The sequence below is a fragment of the Ylistrum balloti genome, unplaced genomic scaffold, assembly GCF_031769215.1.
Source record: "Ylistrum balloti isolate Yb309-2 unplaced genomic scaffold, AGI_CSIRO_Ybal_v1 Utg369670, whole genome shotgun sequence".
Lineage (NCBI taxonomy): Eukaryota > Metazoa > Mollusca > Bivalvia > Pectinida > Pectinidae > Ylistrum > Ylistrum balloti.
In genome coordinates, this window is record NW_026781916.1 from 703848 (window position 1) to 731754 (window position 27907).

Here is a 27907-nt window from a genome sequence, read left to right on the forward strand (position 1 = left end):
CAATTTATGAGGTAAATAAAACGATATATGCATATGTATAGATAGACCAATTAATAAATAACCAATAAATAGCATGTTATTCCTGTATACCTGTGAACTAATGTAACGTTATACAAAGCTGAATCAAGAGGTTAAATCAGGCGATTTCCAAATAAATAGACAACTATATAAATAACGATATAATAATGTAATGACGCGAAGAGAAGCGCAACTTCCAAACCATGTGACAAGTCATAGTGTGGGATTTAAATCAATACAGTACTACATTGTCACAGACAACGTATAATACCATATCTTAACATGGATAAATTGTGACTCGTTGTCCAAATACGGGTATGCTGAATTCATCATCCAATTATAAATGAAAATACTGTATGGATAAAATTGATCTCAACATTTTTTTTTCAAATTTACAACAAAGGTTAGAGGCTTTAGAATATATACAATATTGTATTGTCAAAAAATGTATAACAAATATGAAAAAGACAACCGGCTTTAAAGTGTACTTTCAAAACATCGTGATGATAGAACAAAATACAATTTGTCACCACTAATATTGAATATTAGTAAATAATAATTCAAACAAAAATCATCTTTAAAAAAAACGTCGAATCATTAAAACATTTAGTATCAAATATCACATCACCCAATGATATATATCAAATACCTGTAACTGTACCAGATCATCACCAGTAAGAAATAACAACAAATCGGTATACAACATCACAGCTATGTTTTGATTGCAAGATGAAAACAAACATCCAAATTTGTTCTATTGTTGTGATAGCCTTCTCTAAATACCCGATTGTAAAGTTAATGTCATTCATAAATGTACACATGTTTGTAACATAAAACAATGCTTTGCTAAAATTCTTTACTGATACATCCAAATATTTTGTATACATATCTTACCAACAGATGCTGGACTGGTCTTGTTCTTTGGATGTGTTCATGGTCAAGGTAAAAGGTGTTACACCAACTACATAATCAATTGGTTGAAAAGTCTATTTTTATTCACCTTTATTCCACACATTTCACTCTTACTTTTTTAAAATGCATCTCCCATATCAGTAAGTGGGGGTATATGATAGACAAATTGTGCACGCGTGCGTTTACGTGTGCGTGCGTGATAATCTTTTCAACAAAACATCTGACAAATCCCTGAGAAGATTTGATTTATATTCACACCATATTATAACCCAACAATATCTACACTGTATAATGTTAGTCACTGGCCGCAACTTTAGATCTACAATCACCCTTGACAATCTTTGGAAAAGTAATTAACGTCTTGATTCAGGGATGGGGTAATATTTATGTGAGACCCTGCTCACTTTTTTTATTAAGATAGAAAGGCTCTTCCGGTTAGATGAAAAATGGAGGACCCAATACTGAGATGGGCACAAGTGAGTCTTACAATACATATAGCATTTCACCGAGCCAATATCAAATCAATCAAACAGTTCGTTGAAAATTGATCCAATTCTTGTTTTAATATTCTCACATGCTTTGATTGAATATCATTATAACCTTGATGTTTTATTATGTTATACAAACTTGAAGAACAAGTCATGAAATCAATAACAATCAGGCAAAGAAAACATATTAACAGATAAGCGATTGGAGTGTTATACTTGCGCTGATGTGATCCACCCTGCTGACTGCAACTACAACACAGCAGTGTGCGGTCTGGATGAAGTGAGTATTGTGATGTTATGCAAATCACACCACATGTGAGTGCATTACAGATAAAGTGATTTTGGGTTACTTATCTGTTTTATACCTTAATCTGTCTACTTATTTATGTCTATGTTGTTAGTCTTTAGTTTTATATCTATTTAGCAACGTGGTGGGGGATGATTTGGGGCTAGTCTCGAAGCTTCAATTTCATAGTTTTTATCAATACTAAACAATAACTTATAATTTGATGTTTATTTTCAAGACATCTATTTTTTTATTTTAATTTTATCTATTTATTTTTATTTTCCCCGTATTTTGATATAATATTTACAAAACAATAGATTTTTCCCCAGATTTATTTAGGTGAGATATACTATACCTATATTTGTCTATCTCAGATATGTTCAGTCTATCAGGCACTGTTGGGACCAAGTGAAGCGATGAGATACGTTGTCGGGTGTTCCTCAATACAGGTAACATATGAAATAAATGTCTACAACATTTGTTCTAACTGACTGGTTCAATTTTGTTTTTTTTTTTTTTTTTTTTTTTTTTTCCTTAATAAGCCCTAATGAATGTCGATACTAGTTTCAATTAACATTTAGCCAATATACTTGCTGACGCAAACGGAACTAAACTGAAATGATACATGTTAATTCGTAATCGTAATGTTTTCACGCGATTCAAATATTTTCAGACCTGCACGGTTTTTCTTAAAGATCAAAGAAAAAAACACAAATGTTATGATTTAATGCAAACTATATATAATTCTGTTGATATGTTAGCCTCTTTATTATTATTTTTGCTTGATGGAATTTGATATAAAGATTCTTTCATGTCGGCCTTTTCTTGACTATCTTTCTTATTATCAGCCTTCGCCTGAACGACAATGCATTTCCCCTCACGAATTGTTTTATTAATTGTCAAGCAATCAGGCAAAATTAAATCTATTTCCGCAAATGCATTTTAAAGCCTTAGATAATAGAGTATCTTATCATTTTCAGCTCTGTAATACTATATCCGGTATGAAAGGAAATACCATGTGTTCTGAATGTTGTAACACCACGCTGTGTAACAATCAACTATGCTCCACGAGTAAGTATTTGATGTCATTGTTAAAACTGTTAGGGTCTGTAACAATTCATGCGTTGATATTAACATGCTTGAAATACTTATTAACGTATCAAAACATGCTTAATATCGAATATCTCGATATATTATCTGCAGTTTGCTGATGCAAATAGAATAAAATTAATATCACACAACATGTAGAACATTTCAGTGATGTGTCGATGACTACATGGTCACCTTCATTAAAAAAATGAAAATTCACAATCAATTATTCTACTGGCTGTGCTGTAAGAGCTTATATCATAATGTATACACTATTGTAAAAACGAATATTACTATACAAAATAAATTTAGAACAAGGCACAGTCTACAAAATAAGTCCAAAATAAGTTAAACTTCATCATAATCATGTTTCGTCCTTCTAGTGGTCGTCTGTGATGAAAATGCTTGATTGAGTTGAAAGCTTGTGAAGGAAATCTATAATTATTCAAACATGTCAATTATACATACGTGTAATTGTATATTTCAGAAACAACAGCACCAATTCCTACAAGTACAACGCCGGAAATAACTACACAACAAGCAACGACGCCTGCCATACATCTGTTTGAACACCCACCTGTTGTTACAATGAATAGTCAAACCTCAGTTCAATTAGGGCTTTCTTTTGCACTGACCTGTAGATTTTCTGGGAGTGGGACACTTGCTGCAACGTGGTATTTCAATGGAGTGCGTAGGAATACCATGGCATTTTTGCTAACATTTTTAGCTATTGATAGATGAAGGTGTAATCAAACATTTTAATTTTTTTTCTTTTGGTTTCGATTTTGGAAAGATTTCCCCCATAGACTTTGTTGCACTTGTGTAATCGTTAACAGTCATCAATATCTATGCTATTTGAAATATGTTGAGATTTTTTCTTGTTATTTTCCCTATGTGTTGTATTACTTGTAATCCTAATACATTTCCCCTGTCAGTGACATGCTATAAGTATACGAGTATTTTGAAAAATAAATTGGACCTCGGTAGTTGAGTGATTAAGGCGTCAGACCGTCTTTATAACGACCCTCTTTAAAACGAATGATCTTTCTCAAGGTGGTGGTCAATTTCCCTTTTTTTGCACTTAACCCTAACCCCTCACCCCCCAACCCCAACCCCCAATCTTCTTCCAACCCCATTAAATATATAAATCTAAACAAACTAACAGACAGACAAAAACAACAACAAAAAACAAACAAAAAACTAAACTAAACAAAAAATACTGAACAACGCAGACACAGAACAGAACAAAATTAGAATAAAACGGAACAAAACAAAACAAAAAACAAAAACCAAAATCAGTCGAATATTGATTGCCGGGTCCTAAAATGTTGGAAGTGATTCATCGGCGCGTTATTGATGCATTTCAAATATGTGATTTGTTTTAACTGATCATTCGTTTCTAATTTTCAAGAAATTTTGAAATCTGTCAAAATACCACTGTCTTCCTGAGTTATAAGTAAGACTAAGAAAAAGTATTAAATCCATTCAATACGTCAACTTCATGCTTTGTTAACACTTAGTCTTAAACTCGTGATTTTATATAGCAATTACCGTCTCAGACAACATAGTGTAAATAAATACGTCAACTTCATGCTTTGTTAACACTTAGTCTTAAACTCGTGATTTTATATAGCAATTACCGTCTCAGACAACATAGTGTAAATAAATACGTCAACTTCATGCTTTGTTAACACTTAGTCTTAAACTCGTGATTTTATATAGCAATTACCGTCTCAGACAACATAGTGTAAATAAATACGTCAACTTCATGCTTTGTTAACACTTAGTCTTAAACTCGTGATTTTATATAGCAATTACCGTCTCAGACAACATAGTGTAAATAAATACGTCAACTTCATGCTTTGTTAACACTCGTGATTTTATATAGTCTTAAACTCGTGATTTTATATAGCAATTATAGACAACATAGTGTAAATAAATACGTCAACTTCATGCTTTGTTAACACTTAGTCTTAAACAGACAACATAGTGTAAATAAATACGAATGTCTAAGACACTATGGAGAAACTTGTTTTAATACGGAAGCATGACCTACTTTCTGCAAGATCAGAATCTCATAAATCTTTAAATACCCTCTTTTCGTGTTCCAAAATTGTTAATTCTTTTGAATTTCCGCTAGATGGCTTTAAAAACTAGGACCAACCGATTTTGTTTTTGTAATGCAAGCAAATATTATATTCGATATATTTTTTTGAAAATGTCGGTTATTTACAGTAAAGCATCTCTTTTCATATGAATTTTTTTTTCTTTTCCTTTTAAAATTTTTATTTTCTCAAAGAGGTATATATGTTAAAGGAAATAAATTATTTTGCAGCATAGGACCTTGCCACATAATGCTGTTGTCGCTAACCACAGGATGACATCAAAACTTTCTGTTTCAAGCAGTGAAGAGGCTAATGCTGGCACATACAAATGTGAGGTGTCAAACATTTACGGGACTGCGGCAGCAACAAGCAACGTGGTAATTACTGGAGGTAATAAACATTTCAGCAATTTAGCAACAGACAGTCAAATTCACTTCATAGGACTTCGGAAAAAGGGAAAAGATATGTTGATGAAGCTAATTTGGAATCTTTATTGTCGTCATTACGATCTCATTTATATATCGTTTAAATAATTATCTATTTTCCATTACAATTTAATGTTTAATGCTGATTATACAGGGTGGATTCCTTGAATTTAGTCTTTTCTTTTTTCTTAAAGAGCAGCATCTGGTCTTACTCTCTTTATATTTTCTGAAATAGCCTTCGTGTGATTTTTAATGTTTAAATTTTACCCACGTTTTAATTACGGTTTTGATGACGTGCTGTTTTTTTCTGTGTATATATCCATATTTGTATATATATAGGTGTTTTCAGTTTTTTCAACGTGGCTATATATAATTCTTCTGCAATTTTGTCTGAGAACAATGTTATATAGATTCATTTCTGAAGTGCTTTGGCTATAAATAGTTTGAGTTTATAACATATAGTATGGTTACAATAAGATTAGGATATTAGGTTAATTACCGATCTTAGCAACACCCGATAACTCGTAAGCGAATTTCATATTTCACAATACTCTCCTACTAACTAGTCAAACCAGCTTTTATCGAAAGACCTCCCGCGCACCTTGATATGGTTACCAATGGAGACTACAGCGCCACCTGTCGGGCATCAGGATTACCAAAGCCAACAATACACTTTGTAAGTGGGTTATTTAACTTTCGGAACTGATATTAGAGTTATTTGTATCTCTACCTAGTATTTGAAAAGATTCCAAAAAAAAACTTTAAAAAAGAATCATCCTAATTCAAATCCATGTATGTATCTGTATACATGGGTTTTTTTCACAAAAAGCACACTTCTGCTTAAAGATACAAAATATTGGACATACAAAGTTTAATTGTGTTCACTTTTTAACTCTCAAATGTAAAACAAAACACACTTGCAAATTGCTTATCTAAAATGAAATGTTAATGCTGACCACACTTATCACAGACGTCTGTTACATGTTTCTTCATGATATAATAGAAAAGGAAAAACGTTTCCTCGAACAACAACAGCAACAACAATAACAAAAATCAAACAAACAAATACAATAACAATAAAACAAACGTCATCTTGTTTATGCAAGAAGATTTTTCATTGAATGTTCGTCTTCGTCTTTTTGATTACTGGACAAACCATTATCCATGCTTGTATAAATAAGACATTGTTTGCTTGTGTTTGTAGCTCCATCAGTCGATGGCCGCGCTATCAGCCATATATACAAACCAAGAGCAGACTGTACTTTATATATCCGACCCATCAATGGATTTATCTGAGGGTCATGTGACCTGCACTTACGAAAACAGCTACGGGTCGATATCGACAAATATGACCCTGACTGTTCATCAAGCAAGTGAGTGAATTTCTTTCATTTCAATCATAAGCAGCGCAATTTTGTTATAGCATTGAGTCATACATCAAACAAAATAAAAAATATGTTGTACAAAAAACTCTTCTTTGCCAATTATTGTAAGTAAATCATGATAATTTCACATAAAATTGAACTGATGACTCCAGATGTTATAAATGTCATAATCACACATTGTATTCAAACCCTCAATTAGTATCAAAAGATATGCAGGTTGATGAAAATTATGGGGAAGTTTCATGGTTGCCAAAGTGATTTTCGTTGCTTGACGAAGGTTTACATGGCGGGTGTCGGCGATAAAGCAGAATACGCTTACTCTTCCGGAACATCTGTTCTTATTCTCCTTGTTCTTTTTCTTCAGTCTCCGCGTATTTTTTTCTGTCAAGTTTTTACCTAGTTTGATTGAATTTGGGTTTGAATTATGAATATGTTGGCATGTTGGAATTTTCTTTGTGTTTTACATTTTTTGTCCCAAAGATTTTTTTTATCAGAGAATAATTTATTTGACAATTGTCGCTTCTCTCATGTGATCTATTTGTAGCAACGACACCTCCGAGAACAACACATCAACCTACTACCCTACCCATTGATCACGTACCGTTGGCAATATCACTTCCGGGACATTTAAACGTACAGCTAGGAAGTGATGTAGTTATACCTTGCAACGCTACTGGAAGTCCAACCCCTCAAATCACGTGGTCTCAAGTTCCTGTGAGTGTTATAACTTGACATTGAGAAATACCAGTCTTTGCAAAATAAATAATATTCGTTTTTTTTTTCTTTTTATTCATTTTACATAATCATAGTAAAAAATTAAATTACGATGCGCTATGACAATGACTTTATGAGTAGTCTTTAACCACGTTTACAAAAGTCAACAAGAATGTATTTTCAAAGAAAACAGCAACATTCAAACCAAAGGTAAAATATATGTTATTTTACATTCTGTGTTAGTTTGAATAAATGACTCACAAAAATTATCAGATAAATTTTGAATGGTATTTCTGCGAGAAAGTTTTACTGAAATTCCCAGGAAAAAAATTTCTCTGACATTAGCATTCATGTAGCTCCCTAACTGATCAATTAAGATAATTAAACATTTGTTTCTTTATAGTACAATATTCTTGTCCATACGAAAATGTTATTTTATTGTGTTTTTGAGACCGCTGATGAATGTGTGATCTCTATCTTTTAATTATGGGGGTGTAACACCTTACTCGGTAACAAATTTTTTTTAGGTCATCTAGGATTCGAAATGCAGGCCGTTAGAGTTAAAGAGTTATTCATCGCAAGTACGTTGAATATAATAATATCATATAGTGGTGTTCTTGATAGAACGGAACATGCAGTATGATGTAGTGGTTTTTCACTACGTTTCCCACAGTGTTGAATGTGCTACTTACCACAGTATTAATTATTTTTCTATTTTAAGGGCAGATTTCCTAGCAATGTGGAACAACATGGAAATTCTCTATACATAACAAATGCTTCGGCCATAAATAGTCTGATATTTATGTGTTCAGCTACGAACATCCATGGTAACACCATAAAGTTGATCAGGGTGAACGTTCAGGGAGGTGAGTAAATACAACGGAGATTCTCCACTACCTTCGATTTAGACGAAATACGAAAAAAAAAACAGGAAAACACCAACATGTGAAAACAATTATAATCCAAACTGAAATTCAGTAAAACTAGGTCAAATTATGAACTACCAGTAGATTTACGAGAAAACTGTAGAAAAAATGTTCAAGGAGAGTAAGATCTGGTGTCCCGGAAGAGTAAGTGTCTTCTGCTTCATCGACAACACCTGTCATTCAAATTTTGGTCAATTCAAGTAAGTAGTGTCACCCTCTTAAATGAGAACAAGATATACAACGGAACAACAGATGTAATTTAGAGCAAAAAGAATCGTCATGGTTGAATGATGTCCTATTTAAGGTCAAAGTTCAGAGAACATCGTTAATACCATTCCCTAACTGACTTCATTCCTGTCGCTTCTCCATTTAATCCAGATGAACCACATAACTCTCAATTTGTTGCAAAACCGACTAATAAAACAATATATATTAAATTGTATTGTTTTGTGTCTGTTGTCCAGTTCCTCCCTACATCACGACAAAACCAGTTGGTGGAAATGTAACTCACGGCGAAACAGTCTTGATGGTATGCCAGGCAACGGGAAACCCGAAACCTACCATCTCCTGGGGTTGGCAATCGGTAGGGTTAATTCAATAGGATTAACTTCCTTGTTGCTGATTGCACATGATTGTGGTCCGGTAGTAAACATTCCTGTTTTACCTTTATACATATTTTTCTTCTTTGTTCTTATTCATGCATCCCGTGTTAATTTCAGTGTTAATATTAATCAATTTGTACTTTAGACTGAACATACAACTTTACTTGACGCTGTTTTAATACTGTCCGATGAAAATAAAGAAATTTATTTAACTATGGGACTGCTGCACCTCCGTGTTTAGGCTTTGACTTTTCTTTCGATCACATTTGATTTCCATTAGTTGCCTCTAAGCCTTTAAAATCATTGACGAATCCTAGGAGGACGAAACAGCTGTATGATGCAATTTAGCTCATTGTTATGCTCAACTGTATCTAACTCTTAATCATGAAACGGTGCTTTTTTATTTGTGTTTATTTTGTACAATGTTTTAAATCATGGCGTGTAAACAATAGCCATGTGATATGCTTTCAGAAAGCGAACGATCTTGCAGTTGACGGCTCCATCCTAAGACAAGTTCCCGGCGTATCGATACACGATTCACAACTAACCATCAGCAATGCGTTCGAATTACACAGTGGCGTTTATATATGTACTGCATCAAATGCCTACGGTACTGTGACCGCTGATGCCAACCTTAATGTTATCAGCGGTGAGTAACAAAACTGGACACTATTGTTACAAACGTATGTATTCTGTTAAGTGTCGTATTGTTACCATTGGCAATGCGTTCTTCTTTCCAAAAGAACGGACGCGAATATTTGCTAATGAACCGCATAGGTATATTTTTTAACATAACAAATGCCGAACAACGTCACTTTTAAGTTTTGCTGAATGCTTTCTTGTTTCCCCATCAGCAGAGGTCAAAGGTGTAGCTGCTTTCTAGTATTATACCTACATCTTAAGAATAAACCCACCTTTCAAACATAATTTATAATATGCTGTTTCAATAGACATTCATATCCAAAATATCCATGTAGCTGAGGTTGAAACATGAATTTATTCTATAATACTATGGTAAAAAATAATCATTAGGGGTGTCTAGAAATCAAAGTAAATGGCGTGGCAGGGCCAATACATTGTATACAAGGACAGTAGTGCAAATAACGGGCAAAATGATGTTTAGATACATGTTATCGCACCAACAGTATTCCATCTTTCTTGTTCACATCAACACAGGCATGGGTAAGGTAGGGTAAGGTTCCAAAGCGACATTGAGAAGATTTGGAATGGATAGGAAGTCGTTAAAAGCGTACATCTGCAGAAAGTGAATGGTTTGATTTTATTGTTTTGCTCTCTGCATACGTTAACTAAAAGCTATAATGTTTATGTGAAATATCTTTGCAGCACACGTGAACGTTGCTCCTCACCTATTGGTCACGCCTATACTTACTAGTACTCTGTACGGAAGTGACGTCACAATTAACTACACCGTTACCGGAGATCCAACACCAAGCGTTTCCTGCCTGTATAATGTATGTGATCATTCATAATATTAACGTATAGACGTAGATAGCGATAATCATACATATTCATACCGAAAACAGTGTCAATTTTTAATATCATGAATGCTGAAATAACGACATTCGACAATATTTTTTTATAAACGTAGAAAAGCATGTTAATAATATTAATAAAACAGTTAATTCTTGCTGTTATCCATGAAAGGATCAGTGGTAATCATATCCATAGATCCAGGAGTTTTGCCGTTACCTGAAATTATCTGTATATTCTCTTGTATTTGTTCAGATTACAGGTATGTACTCGACTTTCTTTCTAAGTGAACCAAATTTGGGACTTGTGGAAATTGCTATTTTCCATATTAGCACGCCTATCAGTAAGACTCTTACTAAGATTCGGATATTTTCTTTTTCTTCTCACTGTTGATCTACATATAAAATACATTACAATATTATGAATAAGATATCTCCATTTTATCTTCAGAAAGCTTCATTGCCTCCGAATGTGCGCTTGACAGATACGCAGTTACTCGTTATAAAAGCAACCAACGACAACAATGGAATTTACCAGTGTAACGCCCACAATATCGAGGGGAGTGAAACTGCGACCTTTCAAATCTCAGTGGTTGGAAGTGAGTGGTGAATAATAATTATGCTAATTGAATTATGAAATGGTGTTATTCACTGTCGTACAATTACTTTGATACATGATGGTCGCCATCTTGATGTATTGGAGAAATTATATTAATTTGTGATAAATAAAGTTGACATACTCGTTAATATCCAGTATGACGTATCTTACATTGACCTAGACTTAAATAGCTGTAGCCATTGGTTAAAATAGAAACAGATTAGAGTTCCGTTTGTTTGATTCTTTTGTCTTTTTTCCGTAAATTGTGTTTTTTTTTTCATTTTGTTTAGTGAGTCCGACCTTCCTTACTAAACCTGTAACTACGACTGTGCTGTTCGGATCATACTAACATGTAGCTTTGTTTCTACTGTACAGTGAGTCCGACCTTCCTTACTAAACCTGTAACTACGACTGTGCTGTTCGGATCATACTAACATGTAGCTTTGTTTCTACTGTACAGTGAGTCCGACCTTCCTTACTAAACCTGTAACTACGACTGTGCTGTTCGGATCATACTAACATGTAGCTTTGTTTATACTGTATAGTGAGTCCGACCTTCCTTACTAAACCTGTAACTACGACTGTGCTGTTCGGATCATACTAACATGTAGCTTTGTTTCTACTGTATAGTGAGTCCGACCTTCCTTACTAAACCTGTAACTACGACTGTGCTGTTCGGATCATACTAACATGTAGCTTTGTTTCTACTGTATAGCGAGTCCGACCTTCCTTACTAAACCTGTAACTACGACTGTGCTGTTCGGATCATACTAACATGTAGCTTTGTTTCTACTGTATAGTGAGTCCGACCTTCCTTACTAAACCTGTAACTACGACTGTGCTGTTCGGATCATACTAACATGTAGCTTTGTTTCTACTGTACAGTGAGTCCGACCTTCCTTACTAAACCTGTAACTACGACTGTGCTGTTCGGATCATACTAATACTAACATGTAGCTTTGTTTCTACTGTATAGCGTGTCCGACCTTCCTTACTAAACCTGTAACTACGACTGTGCTGTTCGGATCATACTAACATGTAGCTTTGTTTATACTGTATAGCGTGTCCGACCTTCCTTACTAAACCTGTAACTACGACTGTGCTGTTCGGATCATACTAACATGCAGCTTTGTTTCTACTGTATAGCGTGTCCGACCTTCCTTACTAAACCTGTAACTACGACTGTGCTGTTCGGATCATACTAACATGTAGCTTTGTTTATACTGTATAGCGTTCCGACCTTCCTTACTAAACCTGTAACTACGACTGTGCTGTTCGGATCATACTAACATGTAGCTTTGTTACTGCTTATTTCTACTGTACTTAGTGAGTCCGACCTTCCCTAAGGTGATTTTAACCTTTACTAAACCTGTAACTACGACTGTGCTGTTCGGACATACTAACATCAGCTTTGTAGCTTTGTTAATACTAACATGTAGCTTTGTTTCTACTGTATAGCGTGTCCGACCTTCCTTACTAAACCTGTAACTACGACTGTGCTGTTCGGATCATACTAACATGTAGCTTTGTTTTTACTTACTAAACCTGTTTACGACTTCCTTACTAAACCTGTAGCGACTGTGCTGATTTTTATATATTTATACTAACATGTAGCTTTGTTTCTACCTATAGGGTACTAAACCTGTAACTACGACTGTGCTGTTCGGATCATACTAACATGTAGCTTTGTTTATACTGTATAGCGTGTCCGACCTTCCTTACTAAACCTGTAACTACTTGTGACTGTGCTGTAGCTTTGTTTATCTGTATAGCGTTCCGACCTTCATACTAAACTGTAACTACGACTGTGCTGTTCGGATCATACTAACATGTAGCTTTGTTTCTACTGTATAGTGAGTCCGACCTTCCTTACTAAACCTGTAACTACGACTGTGCTGTTCGGATCATCGTCGAGATTGACTTGTAGCGCTTCTGGGGTACCAACCCCGTCTATCCGATGGGAATATCAGTCGGTATGTTATTCAAATATTCAGAGAGTCAATCTAGAAGTTATTAAACTGATCATAAATATGCAGATTCGGCAACATGTATGTTTTATCCTGAAAACCGTGTTACTGCTTATTTATTCTACCTGTTGCTTATTATCTTTTTAAGGTGATTTTATTTAATTCTTTTTCTGCGCTTGAAATATTGCACTAAAACATCATTGAGCTAATTGAATTTATTTGAAAGTCGTTAATATAACAATTATTGCTCATGAGCGAATATATCATTTTACTTATTTGAAAAAAATGGTATTGTATTTCAATTGGATGCCACAGAGGTGTGTTCATTCACATTACGGTTTACAGGGAAATGTTTGTCTTCGTTTAATAATCGACTTTTTTGGATTGAGCGATTTTTATATATTTATATAACCCTATTATTTATACTCTGAGGGTGAACTAAACCAGATACGAATGTTTGTCTGATCGTACACGAAACAAGTAACCTGGGTCGAAAATGATTTGGTATACGCTATATTGATGTCGCTACGTTTTTAGAAAAGCCTTTATGTATGAATCCCTACCTTGTGACTTTATCGTCTAGCACATAACAGTATGTTTCTGGAATTGTTCAACGTCGAGAGCAATAAACGACTTAGCTGAATATACAATTCTGAGTTCTACACAATGACGGTGATTTCTAAGCTCGCCAAAAACACGAACAATCACTTAATATGCAGGGTTATTTTTTACAGAATCAATATTCGAAGACGTCGACGGAACATGTTCCTTTGCGATGGTCATGTAAAAAAAAAACCAATATTTCTATTCATGTCTTCACATATGAGTCATGAAACTGTAGATGAAAGAAGGAATTTAATAGGTTGATTTCATTTGGACAAACATTCATTCACGCTAGAAACCGATGTCTGCCTTATTGTAGACGAAACAAAGTTGTGATCTCCAAGAGTCATAAATAAAGTTAAAAGCATCACGTGTAAAAGATTGCAGTAGATATTATAATTCATTCGCATAATGACAGGGTTCACATAATATTCAAGTGTACCTACGTTCTTGTGCATTTAACAGATGTATGCGATATCACGAAATATGAGGCTAGAGCACCACCACATTTCCTTTCATCATTCTCCCTCTTGATTAAAATTTTGGCCCTGACATCTACGCGGAGTCCTAGAATGACGAAACAACTGTATGATGTAACATCACTGACGAGTCCTAGAATGACGAAACAACTGTATGATGTAACATCACTGACGAGTCCTAGAATGACGAAACAGCTGTATGATGTAACATCACTGACGAGTCCTAGAATGACGAAACAACTGTATGATGTAACATCACTAACGAGTCCTAGAATGACGAAACAACTGTATGATGTAACATCACTGACGAGTCCTAGAATGACGAAACAACTGTATGATGTAACATCACTGACGAGTCCTAGAATGACGAAACAGCTGTATGATGTAGCATCACCATACGAGCACTAGAAGGACGAAACTGTATTTTGTAGTATCACTGACGAGTCCTAGAAGGACGAAACTGTATTATGTAGTATCACTGACGAGACCTAGAAGGACGAAAAACTGTATGATTTAACATCACTGACCAGCACTAGAAGAACGAAACAGCTGTATGATGTAGTATCACTGATGAGTCCTACAAAGGACGAACTTTTATGTCATTGAATTAATTGTTTTACCCTAATATATCTCTTACTGCGTCTTTTTGTTCAATAACCATTTAGGTCAGCGGCAGCTCCGGATTACCCGCCGGTTCCTCGATAAGCCCCGACCATACCACAATGACAATCAAGTCGACACAGAACAGTGGAACCTTCATCTGTCACGCTGAAAATGCTTACGGACAGGCAACAGCACAGGCGTCCATATTAGTCAAAACAAGTAATGTAATAGTTATATCAAAGTTAAATGTCAACCAAGTAATGTTATAGTTATATCAGAGTTAAATGTCAAAACACGTAATGTTATAGTTATATCAAAGTTAAATGTCAAAACAAGTAATGGTATAGTTATATCAAAGTTAAATGGATAACAAACAATGAGTTTATAGAAAAAATACCCCCTCAAAAACATGTTATAAATAAAATAAATGAAATAAATGAAAAAATAAATAAAGCAATTTAATAAATCATTTAAAAGGAAATAAAAATAGATTGAGTTCAAAACAATATGCAACAATTACATTGTATTGCTCTGAAATAATATCGTTTTTAATAAATGAAGTTTTTTTTCTAAAAAAAAAAAATAAGCAATTCCATAATATTATGACATCTTTAAATAGTAAATTCAATAATATTTTTATCAATCTTATTACAATGAACAGATCACAGTTTCAGTAAATAAACGAGGTAACGTAGAGAAAAGCGTACTTATGATTCACAACAAAATCAGTACTACGACAAAAATAGTCGATGTAGTTGGAATATTTGGATTGATAATGATGCACACGTGATACAGATAAAGGTGTTTGCACTTTGCCATGTCGAAATGTGATTTTTGACGTTTAACAAGTGTAATCTTTAGAATGTACATATACTTATCACTAAATCTATACAATGTTAGGGCCGTTGCATCTCTGCTCCACATCTGTACATCTTTAATGTCAAATGTTGCCTCTTAAATATCAACAATATTTCGTCTCATCACCATTGATGATTCCTAGAAGGACGCATTAATTGTACTGCACTGATTAAAAACACTGCTTACTCTACGATTTGATTTTGTTTTAAAACATGTTATTTGCCATTATTTCGTGTAAAATTTTATGTTTTCTAGCTTAATTTCAGCATGTGTGATAGAAACACTAAATCAAAGTTAATTTTCATTTCAGACTTGATGTTGTTGATATAGATTATATAGAATGAAAGCGTGTAGGAAAAGTTTGATGTTAAGATTGAAACAGAATGATAAATTCGTCACCTGTACCATTAAAAGGCGATTTTAAAAACGAAAGTGAAACATATTAACATTTTGTTTATATGTATTTATCATAAACATTTATTTATTTTTTCAGGCTCGTTGATTGGCTGATCTGCATCAAATACAAATTCAATTACGTGTCTTGTGACATGAAAACCTAATAAACAAACACCCTTTTCATGAGTTTTACTCACTATTTGTTTTCTTTGCATTATTATTGTATTTGTTATCGTTTATGTTTTATCTACATTATTGGTGATATATAACAGAATAGTTCTATGATCTGTCGTTTTTTTAAAGATGTTCAAAGAAATGCTCCCATTGTACTTAACGCACTATTCTCACATAACATAATATATTTACATCATCAGTGTGGAGTGATTTCTTTTTCTCGTTGTGTTCGCTATCACCAATAACCGTATCCAGGTATCTGATTGGATTTTTGTTAATCGTTAATAGGCCAAGTCAAAAATAAATCTGTTGGAGCATATATCGTCCCAGAAACCACTTTTACGGAAGTACGTTCCATTTCAGAATATCCTATACTGTCACGTTTTAAAGCTGTTGAATCTCTTGATTCGTTTGACGTCTATTTTAGATTTCAAAAGTGCTGCATCAGCTACGCCTTCCTTGTAGACTGAGGAGAACAATGTTGTAGGAAGTTTACTTTAATTAATACAGCCTCAGTAATTAGTAGGTAACGTCTGATTCAATCACACAAGAACGGGGTGTTATATTTCTTTAAAATGTAGATACAAGGCGGGAAAATTGCGGTTCTAATTCAAACCGTTAGCGTAATGATTTCTTCACGGGTTATGGATGGAATTCGTTTTGTTGTTCGCTAATGTAAATCACTGTATTGTCGTTATAATACGCGAGGAGAGTCAATCGCGAATTCATATATATCAAATTTATCGCAATTATTTGTATAAAATAACTGTGGAATGTCTCGATGAAAAGTTGGTTATCCGGGTCTTGAAGAGTCTATGCTCCGGATAGCTCATCGTTCGCGAATATAAAGTAATTTCTAAATCAGCGTGCACATATGAATTTCAATAATAGCTGCGTATCTCAGTAGTGTATATAAATTCCAATTAAATATTTCGATCACAATTTCATGAATAAGGTGTAAGGCGAAAGCCTTCTTGCCGTTGATCACAGCCGTGTCGGTTGTCATAACAACGACGTGAACGGTTTAAACTTCCGTCAAATACATAAATAGATATAACTAAAAATGCACGATACGTTGATTGACGTCTGTGTAACTTCAATGATTTCTGCCTAAATCTGACGTATTGGGGAAGGATTGCTTCACATATCGTGTGCAACGATAAAGTTATGAAAACGAAAATAGTATAAAAGAAATAATCCTAAAAGTGAAAGGTATTTGAACGCTATACCTTTGTATACGCTGTAAGTAAAAATGTAACATTATCCTAAATGTACATCAAGATGTAAAGGTATGAGAACAAGGCCATAATAACCGAGGTGACAAAATGGCGGCAGTCTTGGGACACAAACGTATTGGATAGATTTAGGCGTCGCTATGCCCAAACCTAGTGATAACATGATGACTAAGTTTGAACAAAAGGGTAATTTTACAATGATATGCTGAAAGACAACAATGGTTTTGGAAAGTAGTTCAAAATCAAGTTTATTATATACGTTGTAGAACACGTCATCAGATCGCGTGATCATGCCGTGGACTATGCAGTTCCAGACTAGTGTGCTGATATGTAAAAAAATATATATATATTATTTTTTTCATAAATATCACAAACGTTTTTTATAATTGGTAAGTATTATGCCCGTTACGTTGCTATATAAACATATCAATAATTCATTCTATATCATCTTAAGCTTGAAAATACTTCTGAAGTTTTAAAAAGTAATATAAGACTATTTAATTCAGAGTGCATTGATTTACTTGTAGACAACACTGGGCACTAGATTATTGTCTTTCCAGGAAAATATAATGTTATTGTTCAAACATTTTACCTGATTCAATCACTGATGAAGTGGCTGCCGACCCTACTTTATTAGTTGCAGTGCACGTCCAGGTTCCTAGTACGTCATGGGTCACACGGATTTGTATTCGGGTACCTCCATGTGTGATGTGGGCTGTTCTCGGTATTACGTTCGACGCAGTTGTTGACTTAAAGAGGAGTAAATAGTTACTATATCTATCAAAGTATATGAGTGAGCAAGACGTGTACAGGAAATCGTAAATACACAAATAGGATGTGAAGGACAGATTTTTTTACTTTTTGACATAATTTCTGTTATAGTAGTTTTCTGAAAGCACATGCATGGTAAGCCTAAAAAATTGATGACAAGCTACATCTATCTCTGTGAGTTGTGTATTGGTTTTATGATCTAAAAGCATATGAACAATTTGAACAAATTGGGATAATTGTTTCACGTCCTATAGCAAAGTTCAGTTATAGCAGCCGCTTATCTGGTTGCAGTTTGTGTAGTTCGAGTTTTCTGGTTTGCATTTTTGACGAGCTATTCCTGGACTATTTCTTTGATGATAAACAATTAAACGCTTGGTCTTATTTTTAAGATAGCAATAAGTGAATTCTTCTGCAGATAAACTGTTTTTCTTCACACGATTCTACCTTGAAATAAAGAAAACATGCAAATGATTTAGATTTTGATGTCAGGTGTATGAAATCACATTATATCCACTTTTAATACTGACAAAAAATATTCTAAAAAAAAGAAAAAGCGATATAGTATAGGTTGTCGGACTGTTGTTTAGTTGACTAGAGGTATATTAGTTGTCGGACTGTTGTTTAGTCGACTAGTAGTGTAAGAGATCGGACTGTTGTTTAGTCGACTAGAGGTATAAGTTGTCGGCTGTTGTTTAGTCGACTAGAGGTATAAGTTGTCGGCTGTTGTTTAGTCGACTAGAGGTATAAGAGATCGGACTGTTGTTTAGTCGACTAGAGGTATAAGAGATCGGACTGTTGTTTAGTCGACTAGAGGTATAAGTTGTCGGACTGTTGTTTAGTCGACTAGAGGTATAAGAGATCGGACTGTTGTTTAGTCGACTAGAGGTATAAGTTGTCGGACTGTTGTTTAGTCGACTAGAGGTGTGAGAGATCGGACTGTTGTTTAGTCGACTAGAGGTGTAAGAGATCGGACTGTTGTTTAGTCGACTAGAGGTATAAGTTGTCGGACTGTTGTTTAGTCGACTAGAGGTGTGAGAGATCGGACTGTTGTTTAGTCGACCAGAGGTGTAAGTTGTCGGACTGTTGTTTAGTCGACTAGCGGTATAAGAGATCGGACTGTTGTTTAGTCGACTAGAGGTGTAAGAGACCGGACTGTTGTTTAGTCGACTAGAGGTATAAGAGATCGGACTGTTGTTTAGTCGACTAGAGGTGTAAGAGATTGGTTGCGTAAGATATGTTGATCTTTTAAAACGTCGTGCCCATTTCACGATAGCTAAGAACACCAGATCACAGGAATTATTTGTCTACACTAATACCATAATCTTACAAATACTTTCTTACTGAAGAAATGCATCTGTAGACAGAGGACCGAGGTTACTGGATAGCTTGACTATTAGGCAGATGTATGAGAGTGAACAAGGAGATAATTTATATTTAACACTACAGCTATCAGAACTGGTTTAACAATGGCATGTCATTCATAAGTGACAAACCGTTAGGTAATAATTTAGACAGCAATGTATTCACATTTTGATGCTGAATCCTTACAAAAGGTACGCTTAGAAGAATCAATGACTCAACCTTCATTACAGTATAATAAATATAAATGTATTGAAAAACACAGTAAACTACTGCATTTCTACAGAAGACAAGTAAAGTATGCAAGAAATGAAAAAAGGAAAAAAACGTAAACTAGTTAGAAAAATCAGAAAATTATTATATGTGTTTTGTTTATCTATATGGTTGATTTAATATATAATCAAGAAGTGATGGATTTAGTAGACAATTCAAATATTTGCAAGTTTCAGATTATCTGCTTTAAACACATCATCGATGCAAAAAGGAAAAACGAATGTGGACAACAAAAGAGAATTTGAAGGAAAGGTAATCTACTAGATTATTAATACATAAGAAAGCTGACGAGTGATTTGTTAAAGTTTCAACGTACTATTGTAATTTTACGACATGAAACTGAATTATTTGTAAATCTGATAAAAAGTGCAATAAAATGGTGACCAGAGGTTGATTTACTACCGACTGAAAGCTCCATGCTATTGTGGCGTTTGATTTGGGATCCACTTCACAATGCAGAATGACGATATCCCCGTCCAAGACTTTCCTGTTGTTTGGTTTTCGTGTGAATGAGGGTAACACTAAAATAATACATAAATTGGAATTTGCTTCATAAAATATCGATAAGAATTTTTTTTCCAATTTCTCTCAAATGACATTACTAGAAAGAGTTCATTGAAGTCTATGTAATAATTTTCCATTTCTATTTGGTTTTATTATTCAATAGTTTAAAGTTAGGTATTCAAGGAAGGTTGCAAGATATAGGCCTTTTATGTTTGTATTCCGATAAGACCTTCATTCTACAATGGCTAAAATCATTTTTGTATTCGTTCCGAAAAAACAGATAAATAAATATTATAACAAACACATGAGTGAATCAAAATGCTGACTTTTGCTAATTAGTCTCTATTTTAACAAATGACGTTAAAACATCAAGAAAATACCAACAGAGCAGCATAGGTATAATTCAAACTAAAATTCCATAAAACTAAAGCAAATTATGAACAAAAGGAAGATTTACATGGAAAAGCATAAGCAGAATAAACAAGGTGTTCCGAAAAAGTAAGCGTTTTCTGCTTCATTGCCAATAACCGCAATGCAAACCTTTGCCAATCCAAGTAAGCAATATCACGTTCTCAAATGAGAACAAGGTATACAACAACGATATCAATCGGCAATCTAAAGAGTATCAAATACGTCCAGCTTCATGTCGTACAAAGAAATAGTTCTCAATGAGATCACTATGACAACCATAAAACTTTCTCATAATTCTTATTCTTTCATATACACGCCCAAAAATACACGCGAATAAGACCTGTTGTTCAGTAAGATAAAGTCAGCGGGGACAAAATAAAGATTTCATACACACGCCCAAAAATACACGCGAATAAGGCCAGTTGGTCAGGAAGGGTAAGTGCGATACATATATTAATATTTATTTAACGAGATTAAACGTGATATTTGAGTATCCATTTCACCTAGTGTTGGTATTCCACAGAGAGCCATGTTACAGAAACTGCCGTTACAGCATCGAGTGCAGTATGCTCCGGCAGCAGTGGATAATGCATTCTCCTCGAAAACATCACAAACCTTAAGAATAATACATATATTTATCACATAAAGAACGGCTTGTAAATAATCTCTTAATCAATATTCAATATCATAACATATTCGTAATTAAAGACGGCTTGGCTGCGTTTGGCTTGTAGCTGCCATATATTAAATTATGTTTTAACTTTGTGACGTCATCAAAAAGAGGTAAAGAATGAAAGCACTTCTATTTTAGATTTTGTATTTATTTGATAAACTGTTGTTTTAACAAATGTTTAATGTATTTCATATGGTAAGGAGTATCTGACATGAATTTTCATAAGATGTGTATAAAACAAGTCAGGAATTTGTCACCGAACCAGATCAAGACTTGATAAAATGGAACATTTGATGAGTCGTATCAGGAAGAAAGTGGATAAAGATACCGATGAATAAATCGAAATAAGAAACCAACGTAACGAAAAATCGTTTTATAACGCAATATCTGCTTTCAAGGACACTCTAAATTATCACTATAAGTTTCAAGGACACTCGAAATTATCATTATAAGTTTCAAGGACACTCGAAATCATCACTATAAGTTTCAAGGACACTCGAAATTATCATTATAAGTTTCAAGGACACTCTAAATTATCAGTATAAGTTTCAAGGACACTCTAAATCATCACTATAAATTTCAAGGACACTCGAAATCATCATTATAAGTTTCAAGGACACTCGAAATCATCACTATAAATTTCAAGGACACTCGAAATTATCAGTATAAGTTTCAAGGACACTCGAAATTATCATTATAAGTTTCAAGGACACTCGAAATTATCATTATAAGTTTCAAGGACACTCGAAATCATCACTATAAATTTCAAGGACACTCGAAATCATCACTATAAGTTTCAAGGACACTCGAAATTATCATTATAAGTTTCAAGGACACTCGAAATCATCACTATAAGTTTCAAGGACACTCGAAATTATCAGTATAAGTTTCAAGGACACTCTAAATTATCAGTATAAGTTTCAAGGACACTCCAAATCATCACTATAAGTTTCAAGGACACTCTAAATTATCATTATAAGTTTCAAGGACACTCTAAATCATCACTATAAGTTTCAAGGACACTCGAAATTATCATTATAAGTTTCAAGGACACTCGAAATTATCATTATAAGTTTCAAGGACACTCGAAATCATCACTATAAATTTCAAGGACACTCGAAATCATCACTATAAGTTTCAAGGACACTCGAAATTATCATTATAAGTTTCAAGGACACTCTAAATTATCAGTATAAGTTTCAAGGACACTCGAAATCATCACTATAAATTTCAAGGACACTCGAAATCATCACTATAAGTTCCAAGGACACTCGAAATTATCATTATAAGTTTCAAGGACACTCTAAATTATCAGTATAATAAGTTTCAAGGACACTCTAAATTATCAGTATAAGTTTCAAGGACACTCTAAATTATCAGTATAAGTTTCAAGGACACTCGAAATCATCACTATAAATTTCAAGGACACTCGAAATCATCACTTAAGTTCCAAGGACACTGAAATTATCATTATAATTATCATTATAAGTTTCAAGGACACTCTAAATTATCAGTATAAGTTTCAAGGACACTCTAAATCATCACTATAAATTTCAAGGACACTCGAAATCATCACTATAAATTTCAAGGACACTCGAAATTATCATTATAAGTTTCAAGGACACTCGAAATTATCAGTATAAGTTTCAAGGACACTCTAAATTATCAGTATAAGTTTCAAGGACACTCTAAATTATCAGTATAAGTTTCAAGGACACTCGAAATCATCACTATAAGTTTCAAGGACACTCTAAATTATCAGTATAAGTTTCAAGGACACTCGAAATCATCACTATAAATTTCAAGGACACTCGAAATCATCACTATAAGTTCCAAGGACACTCGAAATTATCATTATAAGTTTCAAGGACACTCTTAATTATCAGTATAAGTTTCCAGGACACTCGAAATCATCACTATAAATTTCAAGGACACTCGAAATCATCACTATAAATTTCAAGGACACTCGAAATCATCACTATAAGTTTCAAGGACACTCGAAATTATCATTATAAGTTTCAAGGACACTCTAAATTATCATTATAAGTTTCAAGGACACTCGAAATCATCACTATAAATTTTAAGGACACTCGAAATGTAAGTTTCAAGGACACTCGAAATTATCACCATAAATTTCAAGGACACTCGAAATTATCATTATAAGTTTCACAAAACCATTATCATATTACTGCATTGATGTCAATCCATACCCGTTTTTGCTCGCATCCCATACTGAATCGCATCTCACCATTACTATCAAGTTGTACTTTCCTGGTAAAGCAAATCTGTAGATAAACAAAACAAGATATCACCAGTGAAAACCTACAGCGTAAAACTGAAAACATATTCAACATGATACAACTGTTGATGATAAACATCCAACAAAGGGAAAAAGACACAGCAGAGAAAATTTCAGTGGTCATGTGATAAGTCAGCGAGGGTCGTAGTATACCAGAGCGTGCATACTACTAATAGTGATTCCCATGAAGATAAACAGCAGTTGATTTCAAGTAAAGACATTAGATAAACAGTCCATAAAAGTATGCCATATTTCTTACCTTATCCGAATAACACTCCTTTAATTCCGTGCATTCATTTGGATGCATGACGTCATCACAGTGAAAGCACTTCAAGCCTCTGTCGTTCTCTAGGAGAGAAATAGTGTGTTTACTCATCTTATAAGGATGCAATTTTGATATCAACAATATAAACTTAGTTTAGAAATGTTACAGAATAAACACACTGTATTGTCATCAATAATGTCAGAATGCAAAAAGCTCATAGAGAGTCTGTTAATATTCCAATAATGAAATAGATTATTTCATACAGCTGTTTCGTCCTTCTAGGACTCGTCGGTGATGCTACATTATACGCTGTTTCGTCCTTCTAGGACTCGTCAGTGATGCTACATCACACAGTTGTTTCGTCCTTCTAGGACTCGTCAGTGATGCTACATCACACAGTTGTTTCGTCCTTCTAGGACTCGTCGGTGATGCTACATTATACGCTGTTTCGTCCTTCTAGGACTCGTAGGTGATGCTACATCATACATCTGTTTCGTCCTTCTAGGACTCGTCAGTGATGCTACATCATACAGCTGTTTCGTCCTTCTAGGACTCGTCAGTGATGCTACATCATACAGCTGTTTCGTCCTTCTAGGACTCGTCAGTGATGCTACATCATACAACTGTTTCGTCCTTCTAGGACTCGTAGGTGATACCACATCATACAGCTGTTTCGTCCTTCTAGGAGTTGACATAGATGCTCAATCAAACGATGAAGAAATGATTTTTTGGGGGTTTTTTTGTTACTATTGTTGTTATATACAAATAGCACAAAATTTACACCTTGAAGATTTATACGGATAATATAGATTGTTAAATTTGTATTAACAGCTTGAAGATCATACACATTGCATAAATTGTATCAATTTCATCAACACATGTTTGAAAATAACCCAGTCTAAATCTGTTTTGTTCGAGATCCAGCAAGCAATGATGTTATTTAACCAACACTACAATAATAATCATTTGAATTGACACGTGTAAACAAATTTTGATATCGTGTTTTCGATTTGGGACCATACAATAAGATCAATCATTTATCATTTGCTTCTTTTTCAACAATCATGTATGATCTAAACAGTCTCCAAGCATGGTTCTTTACATGAAATCGACAGGAATAAATGTTGACTTAAAGAGTTTGGACAAAATCCAGAAATGTTGAAACATGTACCTGAATTACAGAGAAAAGCGTTACACCCACAATTTGTCGTATTTTTCTCCGTACATCCCGTCGCTTCCGAGTCACAGCATTTCAGACAATTTACTAAATCTCGCTTTTTTCGGCCACCTCCGAAGTTCATATCAATTATGTTACAAACCTACAAGGTAAATTGCAGACTTACTTTGTATTTGTTTCAATAAATCAGTGCTTTAAAAATCAAGTAATTTTATTTCATGTTTGAGTCATCATTTTACGGCGAGTGCACAACAGGCTTACTCGATTAAAAGAATATTCGAAAATGTATTGACAAATTTCATTTTACTGAAAAATCATTAACTTTCGTTGGATGTTTATATTTAATGATTTCAATGATTTCATTAGTCCTCCCAGGGACGTATCATACGTCCCTGGTCCTCCTTCTCCACGAATCCAATGTTCCCAAACTGTTACAATAGATATAGGCAGACTTATCAGGCGATATTTATCCGCGTCGACGGTAAACACAAAATTTTAACCCCACGAAAATATATATTACAGAAATATTTTATATTGCGAGTTTTACAGATAATCTTTAATATCATTGTTGAAAATGATATATATGGGAGGGAGGCATACTTATAACTGTAAGTTCGAATTTTTTATTGAAATGTTTATTCGGACAACATTATCTTCCTCTCGTGAAATATTGATCTATTTCAAACATTGCATATCAGTGATACCACAGTCAACTTCTATTGCCAGTGGTGATGAATGTTATCATTTAGCTTACAGATTGATCCATGCAGCCTGATTCAAACATGAGGTTCCCTGAAGGACCAGTGTATCGCTTCGTATAACATTTCTGAAATCAACCATAGAGTCATTATGTATCGTATATCATTTTGTACAATTATTCTGAAATCAACCATAGAGTCATTATGTATCGTATATCATTTTGTACAATAATTCTGAAATCAATTATAGAGTCAATGTGTATCGTATGTCACATTTTATAATAATTCATATGTCGATTTCTCGAAGTGTCACTGAAATTGAACAGGTACGAGTCTGAAAAATCCATTTGTACTAGAACAAGTTAAAATTCTTTATATATTTATTTCCATTCCTAGTTTAAGTTTCCAATCCTATATTTACATTTGCTTTGTATTATCGACTTCGTTAAGATTTCAAAATTTGTATTTGATATTTAGTAAGACCGAGGAAAACCCCCAGGTGGATCTTCGTAAATCCCCACCCCAATGAAGCTTTCATACTAGGCTACCTCTCTAGGACCGCATATGGTTGTTTCACCGCAGTCCGATTGTGATGGCACACCATTGCAGCTGTAGCATAGTTGAGTGCATTCAGCAGCTGCGAATAAGAAAAGAAATGAAACCAGTTTATCAGCAGACAGGTAAAGAGCCGAATAATTAGATATCTATATAATATTTTCTTTTTATGTAACTTATTATCGTAGCTATCATACATTTTGACTAAATTAGATAATCTGACAACACGCGAACATTGTAAAATGTTTACTTACCGAAATATTTTTATTACATTTCAATGTCCTCAGTTTGTCAAAGCTGTCATTTTGATTAAAACGCTTTATAATGCACTGAAACATGTCTGCGTTTGAAAGAGTCAATATTGCAAAGCTTCTTAGCGACTCGAATGATACTACAGGAATTAATCGACTACATTTTCCTTAAGTACAAAGATACTATCGCGTTATCTATAGGTTAGTTGTTTATGTTATGTGGTGCAAACAGTCGATAAATCCAAAGTTTAAAAGCTCAGCATGAATACTTTTATTTCTTTATTTCTTTTTTTTTTTTATGTTTCATTTTTATTAACCTGCATATATTTTTAACCATGAGTTTAATGTAGTTTTATTATGAAACTGATAAATACCAAATCATTTACTGTTCCAAAATGTTTTCCCAGCACGCAGCTTTTTTGTTTGTGCTTTTTATTTCTTTTTTTTACCACGACCGTTTTATCATGGGTCACTGGACCCCTTGCCAATATTCAGATTCTTTAAAAGAAAAAGTTTTTCGTAGACATAGTTTCATTTTGAGTACACTTATATGTAAGTATGGTTGACTTGTACATTTTAGAAGTATACATATTCAATAACAACAAACACGATAAGGAGCTTTTTTCGTTTTTTGCTTTTTTTTGTTTTGTTTTGTTTTTTGTTTTATTTTTGTTTTTTGTTTTTTGCTTTTGATTTTTTGTTGTTTTTTTTTTTTTCATTATTTAAATTCACAAAGATTTGACAAGAAGTAAGCGTCTGGCTAATACTTATGTAGGACATATACCTGGGTTGGACGAATAAACTATCATAAAAACAATAAGTCACACATTGACAGCAACAGAAACGAGTTAACTCTCCTGTTACATGTTTATCTGGGCTTTATACAACAAAAGCTTAACAAATCACTTGTTGATAGCTATATTCCACTTACACAAACATTGACATTACATTACAATGTCCACTTAACAGTGTTTTCTAAAACGTTAAATTTGTATGGTTTGAGGGATAAGGTTGATTTTAAACAAAGGTAAAACAACAACTTATTTAACCAACCTGTACAAAGCAGTGCCAATACCAAGAGTACTCTCATTTCCAAAATTCAACCTCGACTGAAAAAAATTGTGAAAATATATTTTATCAAAATCACCTCTGTTACATACATTTTTATGAGAAAGATATCTTCATTTCTCAGTCTAGTATTTACAACTGTATGTGTAACCCTGTCATTTATTCCTATCTATATGGTACATATAGAACAAGGTATGTGTGTACGGCATTGTAGATATAGTTGTAGTACTGTTATATATTGATGATAATT

At 33.9% G+C, this 27907-nt stretch overlaps 2 protein-coding genes across 2 annotated transcripts; one reads left to right on the forward strand and one right to left on the reverse strand.

Annotated features, from left to right (window-relative positions):
• Positions 1-1376: 1376 nt before the first annotated feature.
• LOC132562170 (hemicentin-2-like) lies at positions 1377-16050 on the forward strand. Its single transcript, XM_060226905.1, has 16 exons — positions 1377-1406; positions 2079-2153; positions 2685-2775; positions 3281-3480; positions 5129-5288; positions 5890-5999; positions 6528-6696; positions 7253-7422; positions 8144-8288; positions 8813-8931; positions 9422-9599; positions 10295-10422; positions 10892-11039; positions 12893-13011; positions 14753-14947; positions 16042-16050. Exons 1-16 carry the CDS (start codon positions 1377-1379, stop codon positions 16048-16050), a joined length of 2046 nt encoding a protein of 681 aa, XP_060082888.1.
• A 445-nt stretch (positions 16051-16495) lies between these two features.
• LOC132562181 (uncharacterized) lies at positions 16496-27679 on the reverse strand. The gene is made up of 10 exons (XM_060226916.1): positions 27643-27679; positions 26332-26420; positions 25840-25911; positions 25080-25227; positions 23903-23991; positions 23555-23629; positions 21175-21286; positions 20159-20277; positions 17946-18102; positions 16496-16584 (listed from the first exon to the last, which is right to left on the reverse strand). The coding sequence occupies exons 1-10, from the start codon at positions 27677-27679 to the stop codon at positions 16496-16498; spliced, it is 987 nt and encodes a 328-aa protein (XP_060082899.1).
• Between the last annotated feature and the right edge of the window lie 228 nt (positions 27680-27907).